Source organism: Sinocyclocheilus grahami, unplaced genomic scaffold (genome assembly GCF_001515645.1).
Source record: "Sinocyclocheilus grahami isolate Dianchi unplaced genomic scaffold, SAMN03320097.WGS_v1.1 scaffold525.1, whole genome shotgun sequence".
In the NCBI taxonomy this organism is placed as follows: domain Eukaryota; kingdom Metazoa; phylum Chordata; class Actinopteri; order Cypriniformes; family Cyprinidae; genus Sinocyclocheilus; species Sinocyclocheilus grahami.
The window spans coordinates 621,350-636,222 of record NW_015505704.1 but is presented as its reverse complement, the minus strand read 5'-3'; the positions used below and the strand labels follow the sequence as shown (position 1 = coordinate 636,222).

General features: G+C 38.0%; 1 protein-coding gene across 1 annotated transcript; it reads right to left on the bottom strand.

Annotated features, from left to right (window-relative positions):
- Window positions 1-5,880: 5,880 nt before the first annotated feature.
- Window positions 5,881-9,052, bottom strand: LOC107555113 (frizzled-10-A-like). The gene is made up of 2 exons (XM_016237811.1): window positions 8,721-9,052; window positions 5,881-8,532 (listed from the first exon to the last, which is right to left on the bottom strand). Exon 2 carries the CDS (start codon window positions 8,288-8,290, stop codon window positions 6,548-6,550), a length of 1,743 nt encoding a protein of 580 aa, XP_016093297.1. The 5' UTR covers window positions 8,291-8,532; window positions 8,721-9,052; the 3' UTR covers window positions 5,881-6,547.
- Window positions 9,053-14,873: the final 5,821 nt, after the last annotated feature.

The following is a 14,873-nucleotide window of genomic DNA, read 5'->3' as shown; positions in this document are numbered from 1 at the left end:
AGTTGGGTTGAAACAACCCAGCATTTTTTAGAGTGTACAATTAAATTTTTTTTAAAGTGTTGTAGGTTTAAGCTAAACTGTAAAAAATATTATTATTTTATAATTATTGGAGATTATTGGAGCAGGTTTTACGAGGAAATACTATTGCAGACTACTATTTAACTATTGAAATCTCATGTTCAGTTCAATGTGTTACTTACTTTTTGTTCTAATGAACTGTGAAATATACTAGCAATTACTGAGTGAAAACTGTTTCTGCACTTTTTTTGTAGTAGTAGTAGTAGTAGTAGGGTGGCACAATCATTTTATGCATTTCACAAACAATTTTATTAAAAGCAACTTACATTGCATTCAAATTTTTATCAGTTCTTACAATCAGTGGGAATTGAACCCATGCTACATTTTCCAGTTGTAGGGATTCACAGCCCTTCATCTTTCTCATTTCTGTTCCAGAGAAAAAGAAACATATATGGGTTTGAAATTACATAAGGGTGAGTAAATAATGACAGAAGTTTAATTTTTGAGTGAACTATTCATTTAAATGTCTTAACTATGATTTGTTTTTCCAGATTGTGTGTGGTTTTAGTCTTTCTGTCACGCTCTGAATTTCAATATTACACTTTCCAGTTCTAATATTCCACATTCCACATCATTTCTGAGACACAGAACTTATTCTAAGAGAAAAACCAGGGACTTATGCAAGAATCCTGTTTGAGGACTTCAGCTCCGCTTTCAACACTATCCTCCCGGATACCCTTCTGAATTAAATGACACAGCTCTCTGTACCCACCCTCATCTGTCAGTGGATCATCAGCTTCCTGACAGACAGGCAGCAGCTAGTGAGGCTGGGCAAACTCACATCCAGGACTATCACCATCAGCACTGGCGCCCCTCAGGGTTGTGTTCTCTCTCCACTGCTCTTCTCCCTGTACACCAACGACTGCACCGCTAAAGACCCCTCTGTCAAGCTCCTGAAGTTTGCAGATGACACCACACTCATCGGCCTCATACAGGATGGTGACGAGTCGGCACACAGTCAGGAGGTTAAAGAGCTGGCTGTCTGGTAACAATAACTGTGGAACACACACTATTTATTCACTCATACACTTATTTATCTAACACACATACTCAGTCTACATTTCAATTTGCACATAATATACCTGTACATACAACTGTCTATTGTTATATACCTGTACATACAATTGTCGATTTGTATATTTTTATTCCTTATTAATTCCTCGTATGTGTAAACATACCTGGCAATAAAGCTCATTCTGATTCTGAAGTGAAACTCATGCCACTGTCTGGGCATTATATTGTTGATGTTAGTTGCCAAATTGCTCAAAACTCCAAAATAATAACAAAATTATTTATTTTGTGTGCATTCTGAAAGAGAATTAATAATGATGATGGATCAAAGAGCAGTCTAAAAACACTATCAGAAAGATAGTTTCTCTAAAGATATAAAGCAACAATTATGAAGATTTTCAGAGGCTCTGTCCTATCAACCAGCTCAATAGAAATCTTAAATCTTCAGATGGAACGATCTGCCATTGGGAGGGACAGGAAGGTGCTTACACAGCTTCTTTATAGTGACTCCCTCTCAGTGTCTCCTCTCTAATCTCTTTCACGCGCTGTTATTTCAAGCCATTTCACAGGCATAGTTTTCAAAGGCAATTTGCATAAAGGCTGGAGACAAGAGAGAAACCATATGAAAGGGTTTTTTAGTTATAGAAAAAGTTATAGAAAGGTAATACAAGACTTGACAACTGACTTTAAGAAACACAGCCATTGTGAGAGTAAGTGTTCCGGTGTGTTTATGTGTGAGACGACGGAGCAACGCTTTTCTTAAACAGGTCCTGACTGGAAAACAGGTGCTGAATGGCCTGTGGTGATGAGTGTACGGGCATCTTCAAAAAAGATCTGATCAAAGAGAGCCAACCCTGCCTGAAGTCAGTCAGCCAACAGATTTATGTTAGCATGTCAGCACACTTACCACACAACTAAGACCAGCAGCACAACATAGTAGGCAACCTGACCTTATCATAATGTGTTTCTGAGGAAGAAAGATTAAGTTCATGCAAAATTACAAGATAAAAACCTGATTATCATAAACAGTTCATGAAAAAGGTGTATTTATACTCTTTTTTTTTTACTTTTCATTGTCTTTTTTATGCACACAAAGAAATATTAAAGCATGTCAACATATTCTGTTACACCAAATACACAAAAAAGCATCATATGACCCATTTAACATTGTGAGATGTTAACTTGCAATTCTCAGTATAAAAGTCAGAATTATAAGATGTAAATTCAGAATTGTGTTTGTAATATAAAATTGTGATATAAAAAGTCACAATTACCTTTTTTCTTTTTAAATTTGTAATTCTGTGAAGGGAATGGGCTACCATAATATATTACACAACAATACTAAACCAACAAAACATGATTTCATTAAAATATTTCATTCATTATTATTATAAAACAGGCCTTCTACTGACAAACTCATACATATTTAAATACACATTGTCATATCAACAACTAGTGAGCAACAGTGATTCAAGTCTCATATATCTGTAAGCAGTAACCTGAATTTGATTCACCAAAAAAAAAAAAAAAAAGATTAATTAGTTGAAGAATCAGACTCGAATCATGCTTTGGAATACTGAAAAAAAACAAAGCTATTGTCTCTGACCACTTTGCAGGTTTTGTATTCACTTTAAAACACAGGCTTTTAACTACATTACTACCTTAACTACATAGGCTGCGTCCAGAGTTTTTGATTCACTAAAAAGAACTGGTTCATAAGAGTCACCACTACACTTGTCTGGTCTGTACGCATCTGCTTTTGTGCTGTAGAGGTGTTGAGAAAGTGCAGAGTATTTTGCTACCTGGCATTCTGCCTGCATCAGCAGAAGAAAACATGCGAGTATGAAACCATATATATATATTTTTTTTTATGAAACTTGATTGGACACTTTTCACAGATTGTGTTGACGTGTTTCCACAGTTATTAACATTGTAAATCTATATAGCAAAGTGTTTTATTTTTTCATTTGTCATTTTTAATGTACATTTATAACACTATACTTTGTGTTATATTACACTTGCATTAAATTACAGTAAACTAACACTGCTGTGTGAGTGTTTCTAATACAATGTCTGAGGGAATGACAGCAAATTTGAAATCCTTCTCTCTTCTCACCAATGTAATCAATCAATATTTTTTCCCTCTTTTGGAAAGTCATAGAAATGCTATCATGGATTTTTTTCTTCTGCTATTGCAAATGGGAACACAAAAGTATATTTGTTGTAGTTTTCGTTCACCACAACAAAAGTTTACTTCTGGGAACCCCAGAGATGTGAAAGGAAATGGCTTGTGGTTCCCAAGCCAGTTCACTAATGAAATGATTATAGTTGTGTGTAATGTGCAAAAGCAAAATGAGTAATTCACTCACATCAAAAACACACTCCATCTTCACATGGTGAACCCACCTTTAAGTCGCAACTACAGAAATAGCAGGTAAGGCAGAAAAAAAGGGGAAAGAAAAAAGTGAGATAGTCTTTAGAAGAAGGTGGAGTGGTAACTAACTGTCATTGATATTTACAGTTCAACTCACACACCCCAGGGCCCAGAATCCAGGTGGCCCTTAAACAGCCTGGTGTGTACACAAGTATGTGTGTGAGTGTTTCCTAGAGAAAGATGGGGTGGTGTGACAGATTATAACAGAAGTGTGTGTGTCAAACGAGGCCTCTCTGATTCATGTATCTGAATTTTGAAACACTACAAGGACTTTGTAGAGACTTGAATACCCCCTGGGCAAAGTACAGAACACACACTTCACTGTTTTAGATCTTTTTCACACACACACACACACACACACACACACACACACACACACACTTTCACACACTCGCCGCACTTGACACCTAAAGTGAGCTTTTAAAGGACAGAGAAATTGTCCAAACATACCATAATCTTTTAATGACTGAAAGTGTAATAAATGACGACCTTATAAATCTTTGCCATTTGCCACTTGCTGTTTGCTGTATTTGGGCTTAGTGAGCTGTAATATTTTGAACTAAAACTACACAGAAATATTTTGTTTGATTCACCGTCAAAGTTAATACTTGGATATATTACATATATTTCATTTTGTCTTTGAAGAAGGTAGAATGAATGAGTTGGTTTACAGTAATTATTTGAAATAGATTAGTAAAAACACCTCAAGCACAAGTTTCTATTTTTGCGTTTCCTGTATGAACATTTCAGATCAAAGTCAACATGAAGTTGAACTTAAAATACCAAATGAATACTCAGAGTACATTTATTTACAAAACAAGCACATTAAGTAAGAAAACAGATCAAATAATTTTAAACCAAATCAAAAACATACATCAGGAAAAACAGAAGCTTATAAGACATGATAGGGCATGTAATGGGAGAAATGTACTTTCCTTTTTTGTTGCATGTTATGGTTTTCATCTAACCGTGCAACGCCTGAAGGTCAGCCTCACCTGTCTACACAAATGTGCTCTATGGATTCAAGCTAATGACAGATATCATTAGATTACTAAAGGGCGTAACGTTAAAATATCCTTCTGTATTAGACAAACAACCTTAAGGCTCACTGTGTGTACTGTGAACCTGAGTTTCTCAGGTCAACCCAGAATTAAGGTATTAACACCATAAAATTATGAGTACACTTTGATGTGCTAAGGAGGCATAAAAAGATATTCAAACTAGACAGACAGACAGACAGACAGACAGACAGATAGATAGACAGATAGATGTACAAATAAAACCTGAGATTGCAAGTCTTCACTTGATGTCTCCACTGTTGATGTGGTCTCAAAAGTTTAGTATTAAGTTTAAAAAGATTTAAGCACAGAGAACATTCATGTGTGATTGTTGGTAACAGACTTTTTAGCGATCCACTCTGCAACAGTGAAAAAGGCACTCTTAAATCAAAGGCAACACTTCAAAAATGACCCAATTTGATGTTACAAATACAACCGAGATAAAAAAAAAATAGCAAAACCTGGAGACCAAAACAAAACAAACTTTAAAGCCTCTGCTTTAGCATTGTTTATCAATGAAACATAAAAGTGAATAGATTAATTTTAATAAGATAGGAATATGAAAGCCAGGGCATTTTAAAAAGTGAAAAAGGTCCTTCAAACGAAAGTCCCATGACGAAATCTTTGATGTCATTAAAGTTCATATATATATATATATATATATACATATATATATACATATATATATATATTAGTAATCTACTATTTCTCAATAGCCATTGTGGAAATCACAGGTCTGAATGTGAGTGTTCTAACTAACCCTGCTCTACTCACAAATATAAAAGCCAAAGCCCAAATCAGGCATGAAGCTGAGGCCTGAGGTTGGATATAAAATCAGTATTTCCTGTCTTATGATATTTGTAAAATAAATAGGAACATGGGAAGATTATCACTATTGACGAGTACATGCTGCTCATCCTCCAATGTTAACCCAAAGGATTAATCGTCTGCAAACTTAAAGGAATAATTCACCTTAAAATGTAAATTCTGTCACCCTTTACTCATTATCATTTTGTTCCAAACATGTATGACATTTCTTTATTCTAACACAAAGATATTTTGAAAAATGTCTTAGTGTTTTTTTTTTCTTCTTCTCCATACAACGAAAGTCTGCGTTCAACCCCACTGACTGTCATTGTATGGACTTCTTTTGTGTTCTGTAGAAAAAAAGGAAGTCATAGAGAAAAACTTTTCAAACTCCACACAAATAATAAAAGCGTTTGCTTTTTCATTTCAAACATTTAAAACTAAAATGTTTTATTTATTCTTATAAAATATGAACCTTTAGAAATATACACAAATGTATGTAGGACATTAAAAAGAGCTTGGTTTAACAAAACAAACCAGAGGGCATGAACTGACTGTACAAAACAACTCAAATAACAAGTTTCTCTCTTTGTGTTGGCAATATTTAGTGCTTAAAGATTTACTTTGTTCCATGAAAAGGCCTAAAAATAGGCAGTTCATTCTCTGCCGAGGCCTTATTGAGCAGCTGCACTCCAATGTCAGTGCAGTTGTGCAGTTGACACGGCCTTCATTTCCATAGAAAAGCCACACGACTACGCCACGGAGGAGCCGCTTTTCCCCGAGCCATTCACACCCATTATTTGTCGAGTCCTTTCATTGTCTTTAATCACAGCCCTACAGTATCAGAGTCCCTTTCTCTCTGTCACTAAGGGAAACAACTATTGCACATGACATGATACAGGCATCCAAATGACAGCAATATGGATTTGCTCACTTTTTATTTGTTTCACAAAACTGTTCCCAAACTATGCAAAGTTTCAGATGTAGTACAAGCATCAAGAACTAAAAAAACCTGTTGGGGACGTTGCATCTGAAGTTTGCATAAAATAAATACGAGCATTGTTGTCTCCTTTGCTGGCTTGTCTCTTTAGAAAGCAGTTCATTTAAGTCCAGCATTTACTTAATTTCTTGGCCATTTGTTTGTGTATAGAGGCCCAGCTCATACACAGGTCGCAGGAGGACCTGCCGGTTCGTACTTGGTTTTATGTCCTTTCAGTGCAGAATGAGGCTTGAGGTAAGGTCCACTTCCTGTGAAAACACATGCTGCCTTCCTCCTCGTCTTCTTTTTAAGTTTGCGGCTGAAAACATTCTGCCATGATTGCAGCGTTTTGGAGGTCCAGATCCACATGCCGCTGGTGATGCCCACCACCAGCAACATAAAAATCTTAACCATGAAGATCTCCACAGCTGGGATGGAGCTCTTCATCACACACTCCTCGCCACTCTTACTGTCCTCAGTGCACTTCTGCTCTCCTGCTAGAATCTTCCAATAATCCATGTTGAGACGCTCGTAAAAATAGCAGGCGATGACGCAAGTGGCAGGGACCGTGTAAAGCACAGAAAAGACGCCGATCCTAACCATCAGCTTCTCCAGCTTATCCGTATTCTCTCCTTCGGTCTTCATGACCTTACGGATGTGAAAGAGTGCCACAAACCCTGACAGCAGAAAGGAAGTGCCAATAATGAGGTAGCAAGAGAGGGGAATAAGAACAAAACCCGTCAAGGCTTTGACATCCATGCTGCCCACATAACAGACCCCTGTGAGCTCGTCACCCGCTACCTTCCTCATAACCAGGATCATGATGGTCTTAATTGCTGGTATGGCCCATGCCGTTAGATGAAAGTAGCTGCTGTTTGCTTCAATGGCCTCATGACCCCATTTTTTTCCAGCTGCGAGGAACCACGTGAGAGTAAGAATGACCCACCACAGGGAACTGGCCATTCCGAAGTAGTAAAGAATGAGGAAGACTATAGTGCAGCCAGTGCTTTCCAAGCCTTCCTGGATGATGTACTGAATGCCACTGTCATGGTCACAGGCCACGTTTTCCACCCCCACAAATAGTCTTATAAGAAAGCCCACCGAGTAAACGCAGTAAGACATGGACAAGAAGATGATCGGCCGCTCAGGGTACTTGAAACGCTGTGGATCGATGAGGAAGGTGAGGACGGTAAAGGCACTGGAGATGAAGCACAGGATGGACCAGATGGCAATCCACACCATGGAGAAGCGCTTGTCGCCCTGGCTCCAGTACACGTCAACGTTTGAGTAACACTTGGGGGCACATGACTCGCTCTTCTGAACGTAATGAAACTTTCCAGGGTTGCTGCATGTCGTCTTACCGACCCTCTCCTTTATCGGCAGTTCTTGGCTGTTACCTGGCCGAAGGGGTCGGGAGTCTGGCGGCTGAGTGTGGGAGCCTTTCGGGGGCTCGTCTGTGCCGTTGTTGGGTGCCTCCATACAGAGGTAATTGGGGTCATTTTTATTTGGCAGTCTGGAACAGTCCAGTGACACAGGCCAGTGGAAGTTAAACTGCTCCATGATGGGAGAACACTTCTGCCTTGCCTGCTCACACATTACTCGGCACGCTGGGATGGGTGTGGATACCTGCTCCGTGCACATGGGAGCATAGAGCGAGCACAAGAAAAACTTCAGATGACTGTGGCAGCCGAACTCAATCAGCGGAGCAAACTCATGCAGCTTTATGGCCGCCTCACTTTGATCTTCATGTCCCATTAAGTTCGGCATAACTGTCAAGTTGTAGCCAATGTCCTTACAGAGTGGAATGGCGATCTCCTGGCATCTTCCTTCACCTGGCCGGTCCGGGTCGATGGAACTGATAGCGGAAGAAAACCCGGCCATGCACAGCAGCACAAGGCTGAGTCCAAAAGCGGCAGCAAACATTGTCTTTCAATATGAATTCATGTAGCAATGATTGTCTTTCAAAAAAAGCTCTGTATTTTTACTTGAAAAGTTGCCTCATTGTCGCTCTTTATAATTTTAGCTGGTTGACTAAAAAAGTTATTGTATCCCAAAGAGAGGTGAGGATGAATTAGTAGAAAAGAAAACTTGTTTTCCTTTGTGAATCAATCAAACAGAGTCAGTAACTCAGATTCCAAACAATCAGTTCAGTTCAAAAGTAATATCTGTCAAAAAAAAGGAAAAAAGTTTTAGATAAGATAAGTATTAGAAAGCTTTAACCATACAGTGAGGTTTCACACAATTTATGGTCAATTCCCAGTCCACAGATGATAATTCCTTCTTCTAAAGCTCTTATGGTCCTCTCCTGTGAGATAATGTTGACGGTCTGTTTCCCTCACGAAAGTATACTTACTTTTCAACTTGCTCTCGCGTTACATTCCACATTCATCCTCCGCAAAGTGTATCCAAACTGACCAAACTGAAGTCACGGCGTCGTTTTATCGCAGTCATCTGAAAATGAATCCGCTCGGTAAGCGTGTGAATATTCACTTCAGCTCGTCTCCAGACACTCCGCTTCTCCGCCAAGAGTTGTTCTCTGCCTCGTTCGCTGTCTGTGTCTGAGCTCCTCCGCTACCGTCCTGAACTAACCTGCCAAAAGGTCCGCCTTCAAAGACAGCTGCTTTACATAAGAAAGCCCAAACTGACACACTGATTATCCTTAAACCGTGCGGAACTGGCTGTGTAGACCTCAAATCCTCGTCACCGTTTTACCACAAGATAAATTACTCACTGGCCATTTGTTGTTTTGGTTTTTTATTTTACCCTAGACGAAATCCCTCTGATGGTTTACGGTACAGTTTTCGGTGCAAGTCAGCGAGAAATCTCTCGCCGAGGACGACCAAAAGGATTCAGTGGCTTTCCAGTCAAGATGTGTCCCCTTTTTCCTCTACAACTGACGATTTTCACGCTCCGACCATTGTGGGAAGAGAGAGTGAAGAGAAAGGAGAGTTTTTATTCCTTGAAATTCCCCTTGCTTTTTTATAGTTGACTGAACTAAAATGTGTCTTTACTCTCACCCCATGCATCTGAATGACAAAGTGAAACCATGTGGCTTTTGAGATGTTATTAATAAAAAAGCGAATTGTCATAGTTTATGATCAAAAACATTTGTCAATATCACTTCCATCAAAGTGATGGCTGGCGTTTATGATATAGGCCTAGACCTGTTCATTTATGTCGTTCCCTACGGAGTTTATTTTAGAATGGTGGCTTTCAATTTATGAGTACAATAAGGTCTGTGGTAAATATCAGAAACTTAAACACATTGTTCATCAACATAAAATACACACATTATGTAAATCTTTAAACCAAAGTTTTTTTTTAAACATAAACTATAATTTGCTTTACAATGACAGCAGTGGTTCATCAAGCACAGATTTCACATCCTTGCTTGCACTTTGTGTATTTAAAAAAACAAAATTCACATTTTAGTTATGACTATGTAATTTATGTTGGAACGAAATTAAAGTCTCTTACAGGAATGTTAACCGCAGATGTAATTTTTCTCATAAATCAAAAGACTGACATGTTTCGTGTTTCTGCACTCGACTGCCTCTTAACATGATTTTAAAAAACTGCATTATTTCAGTTCCAACGTGTAATTTTGCTATGTTTCACTTGTCACAAATGAACAATTCACTCCAATGCTTAAATAACAAAGACTGTGTTGTGCCAGAAATCACATTAATTCCTAAGTTTTTGGAAACAACACTGGGGGGTGGGCGTGTATACACCCCCCCACACACACATACACACACACACACACACACACACACACACACACACACACACACACATACAGTAGGCCTATGCATGAAAATGCATATTTTTCAATTAAAGACAGCTTATAGATTTAATATGGGCTGCTTTTGGTGCTTGACACCTTTTTATTGGTCATTTTGTGTTTCAAGAATAAGGTCCAAGGTAAGAATTATGCTAGTTACTTAAATATGAAATGTTTTTCTCTATTTAACAACATTACAATAGTGAAAGATGACTTCCCTTACAGATCACGTCGCTTGTGCGGCGGGATGTTGAACTCATGAAAATAATCACGTAGTTTGTATTCACCAAAACTGATTTACTGAAGTGAAAACACGGACGGAATTGGTGTTAGCACGAGCGGCAGATGATTGCGCAGCCTTCCTCGAACATTTATGTTCACGATTTCTGATTTACTTAAAGTATACTGCGTGAGGGGGGCTGTGATTGGATGATGACAGGTATCGGTGATCATTCTCAAGTGATCAGCACTGCTGCTGTTGTATCAGTCAGTGGTTAGATCAGCGTAGCAGTCAAAAAACGGGACAAGGGAAGTCATGTACGGGACAAATCAATTAGGCCCAAAATACGGGACGTCCCGGCTAATACAGGACGATTGGCAACCCCAGTGTGTAATGACATAAAAGACATTCTTAACTTCTGCTATGGCAGTTTCCATTCTTCACCATTTGCTATCAATCGTAAATACTTGCATGAGTACAGGATAAAAATGCCTTAAGGATGAATTCTTAGACAAAGAGCTTTTCAGTCTTGTTTCAGTGGATTCATCTTTGAGTCATGCTGGCGCTAAGGGCTGGTAAGCCAGGGCCTCGTCTTAGCCTAGCTCTCAGGGCTGTATCCATGGCACAGTCCTCAAGGGCATGTATGCATGCCAGCTCTCATAGCACACTGCGTTAAAGTATTGGCATTGTCGAGGTGACATGTCAGAGTTCAACTGTCACTCTGTAAGTAGGGATGAGGGTTAATGCTCTGTTGACTGTTTTCAGTAATATAAAACACTCAACAGTGATACTGAAAAATACGTGTACTTCATGTTACAGCTACATCAGCTCAAAAAGATGGTGAAAAGTGTCTTTGCATGAGCTAGCTGTTGTTGGTAAATCTCATGTGGCAGCAATGAAGAAGGCACAGGGCCTCATGGAGCAAGAGATACCAGATAGCTTAGTGCTCTCTCATGTTACCCAGTAAAACCATGGTTTATCTTTGCAACACCTGACGACCATGGTTTTCTGGAGATCTTTGTCAGAACACTCTAAGAGCTTTTTTATGACAGCTTGTAAAGTGCTTTTCAAAGTATTTCAGAAATGAAACTAAGCCCGTCCTACTGTGAGTTGGGTGAGACAGTTTACTGAGATAGTCTCAGGCACTTTAATCACTATTGATGTCCCTCAGAGATGTTAACAAACTTAATATAATATACTCAAAGCCATACCGAGCACTACTTAGTATGCAAATTGGTCATCTTGGTCAGTAATTTGAATCAAATTGGTTCAAATGATTCATGAAATTTGGTATTGCAGTACTGTATTATAAATGACTCATCTTCTGCAAGTTGTTTTGGTAAAATCAGCACATTATACAACCTGATAACTCAAGAAAATACATTTATATATGATTTTGAAATAGTTTTTGTTTCATTTGGATGTCAAAATATAAACAGACAGTCTGTCAAACAGGATTTGTTTGAAAGGTTTATGACATTCACCTGGTATTGTTTAGCATAAACAACAGAGCATTGCTCTATCCACCTAATTCAATTTAAGTTGCTGCCTCAAATTTTAAAATTTGGTAAATTATTTTGAGAGTTATGGAAAAACATAATTTGCCATGACATATCATAACTAAGGTCATGGGTTTGATTCCCAGGGAACTGATAAAATGTATACCATGAACTGCGAATATATGCTGCTATGCAATAAACTGTCTGACAAATGTAAAATATACCCAATTTGAGTTGTTTACATGACCTTACACATTTTATTCTTACCTAACAGTTTGACCTTACACTATTATAGGCAAACTCAGCCAACAACCCTGCTGAAAATAGCCTGAGTAGGTTTTGTGGTCTAAGCTGGTCTCTAACCTTAGTCAAAGAGCCCAACACCTCCCTAAAACCAGCCAACAGACCAGTCTGACAATGCTGGAAGACCAATTAACACCAGTAAACCAGGTTAGGCCGGTTTAATAAAAGGATATTTAATTCAATAAATGCCTGTTTGACATGCCGTTTAACCCTGGTGTTGTTAATAATGATGATCACATGTACATACATATCATAATTTTCCCTTGCTTTGATATGTAAACACCTTTTCAACGCCTTTGCTAATAATGAAGCCTTTCAGGATGTGCAACATATCAGAGCACTGTATGAAGCACACAGACGGCCTCATTAGCTCACTGATTGATGCTTTTAAAACATACATGTAATACCAAGACAGAATTTAAATGGGATACCTGTGCCGTTGCACATTCAGCCTCAGCTGATTTGTTCCCATTTTTTTTACAAATTTTTGTTCAGTGATTGAGGATATCAAGATAAGTCCATGAGGATATCGCTTTGAAGAATGGCAGAAGAACAGAGCGGAGAATCATGACCATTCTATCTTTATCATCAGTAGCCTTGGCAGCTCCTACTTTCCCTTTCATGTTTTGTGTTTGTTTATTTCAGCGTCTAACATCCACCACCCTCACCGTTTCATACTTGGTCCATTCTACAGTTATCCTTTATACCCACACACCCACCCACTCACATACGCGCACACACACACACACACACACACACACACACACACGCATGAACTTTATCTCTTCCAAAGCACAGCAGCAGCAGCAGCTCGCTGGGTTCCATCTTGGTGGAAATCAGAAAGTGTGAGATAATTCTGTAACTAATAAAGAGAAGGGAGGCCCTTTGATGGCTCAGACTGAAAAGATATTTCATGTTTTTTGTGTGTGAGGGATTGGGGAGATGTGTGATTCTATGGAGCCTGTGAGCTCCCCTGCTGTTCCTCTCTGCCTAGAAGCTGACCCCCTCTGGCTAATGTTATAGAGAAAGGAAGGCATTTTAGGGCTGCCTCCCCCCTCTCTCAGCCCCCCCCCCCCCCCCCCCTTTTTTTTTTCTTCTTTTGTTCCCCTTTGAAGAATGACTTTAGACATTTTATTTACATATTTATCCATGGATGAAAGAAAGGAGGGTTGCGAGAAAGAAAGCTCCCCGGGCTCTAGTGGGAATTTTGATAAGTTTAAATGAATGGAAATCTTATTAGCTTTTCTTTTTCTTTTTTTCTAAGAGTCAAAGCAGTTTTTGGTGACGTTTTACATGCCGAGAATGTGGTACAACAGGAGAGGCCTACATCTGAGACAAGGTGGACACGATGGTCGTCCTCAACTACCTCATCCTCCTCAACAAACGCCTTTCTCCCTCACTGATCCTCCTACAGTCGTCAGCTGCAAAAGTCAAAGTGAATCTTCGCACACTTCAAACAGTGCTTTGGGGGGGGGGAGCAAGTATCAGCTTGAATTCGTACAGCTTATTTTTATATTGCAGTATGTGTGTGGTTTGAAGAGTGGGAGTTGCTGGTGGATTTCGGCTCTGAAGGCCATGTCGGTTACAGATACAGCAGGACCACAGTCTTAATCTGCTTACCATGTCCCTGTTCTCCTCTCAAACGATATTGTACTTTTTAGATTATTGTAATAATTTATGATCATAATAATCATTCATATAATAATAGATGCTAAATAGTGGTTGTAATAAAATCTAAAATAAAATTAAATAATTAAATAAAATTAAAAATACTTTTGTTCAGCAATGATGCATTCATTCAACGTGACAGTAAAGACATTACAAAAGATTCCTATAATTTCTATATTTCAAATAAACACTGTTCTTTTTTCATTTCGATTGCTCTAAGAATTCTGTAAGAATGTATTGTAGCTTTTACAAAAGTATTAAGCACCACAACTGTTTTCAACATTGGCAGACAAACTCTTGAACAAATGTATATATGCAATTTTACTTATGCATCCAGTCCTATAAACATACTTTGCCATGTATTATTTATTTATTTTTGGGGTGTTTCAAGAGAAATTCGTTTTTTTTATTATTATTTTTTTATATTGAAAGTAAACATAACAGAAGACAGTAGAAAACAAATGAGTTACACAAAAACCAGAGACAAACATATGAACAAACATACAATGTGTTATGCAGCAATCCTCCCAAGCCTTCTAATACATGTGAGAAGAAAAAGTTTGTATAAACAAATAATAATAATAACAGTAGTGGTAATAATAATAATAATAATAATAATAGTAATACTACTAATAATAATATATTATACAGATCCAGTATGTATGTACACATTGCTATTATTGAAGAACAGTAGAAAACAAATGAGTTACACAAAAACCAGAGACAAACATATGAACAAACATACAATGTGTTATGCAGCAATCCTCCCAAGCCTTCTAATACATGTGAGAAGAAAAAGTTTGTATAAACAAATAATAATAATAACAGTAGTGGTAATAATAATAATAATAATAATAATAGTAATACTACTAATAATAATATATTATACAGATCCAGTATGTATGTACACATTGCTATTATTGAAGATAATAAAAAGAAACATATATGTAAAGAAATAGGAGAGTGAAAGAAATTTTTTTCCCAATTTGAATATATGCAAAATTCAAATTATAGTAACTAATCCCCCCCCCC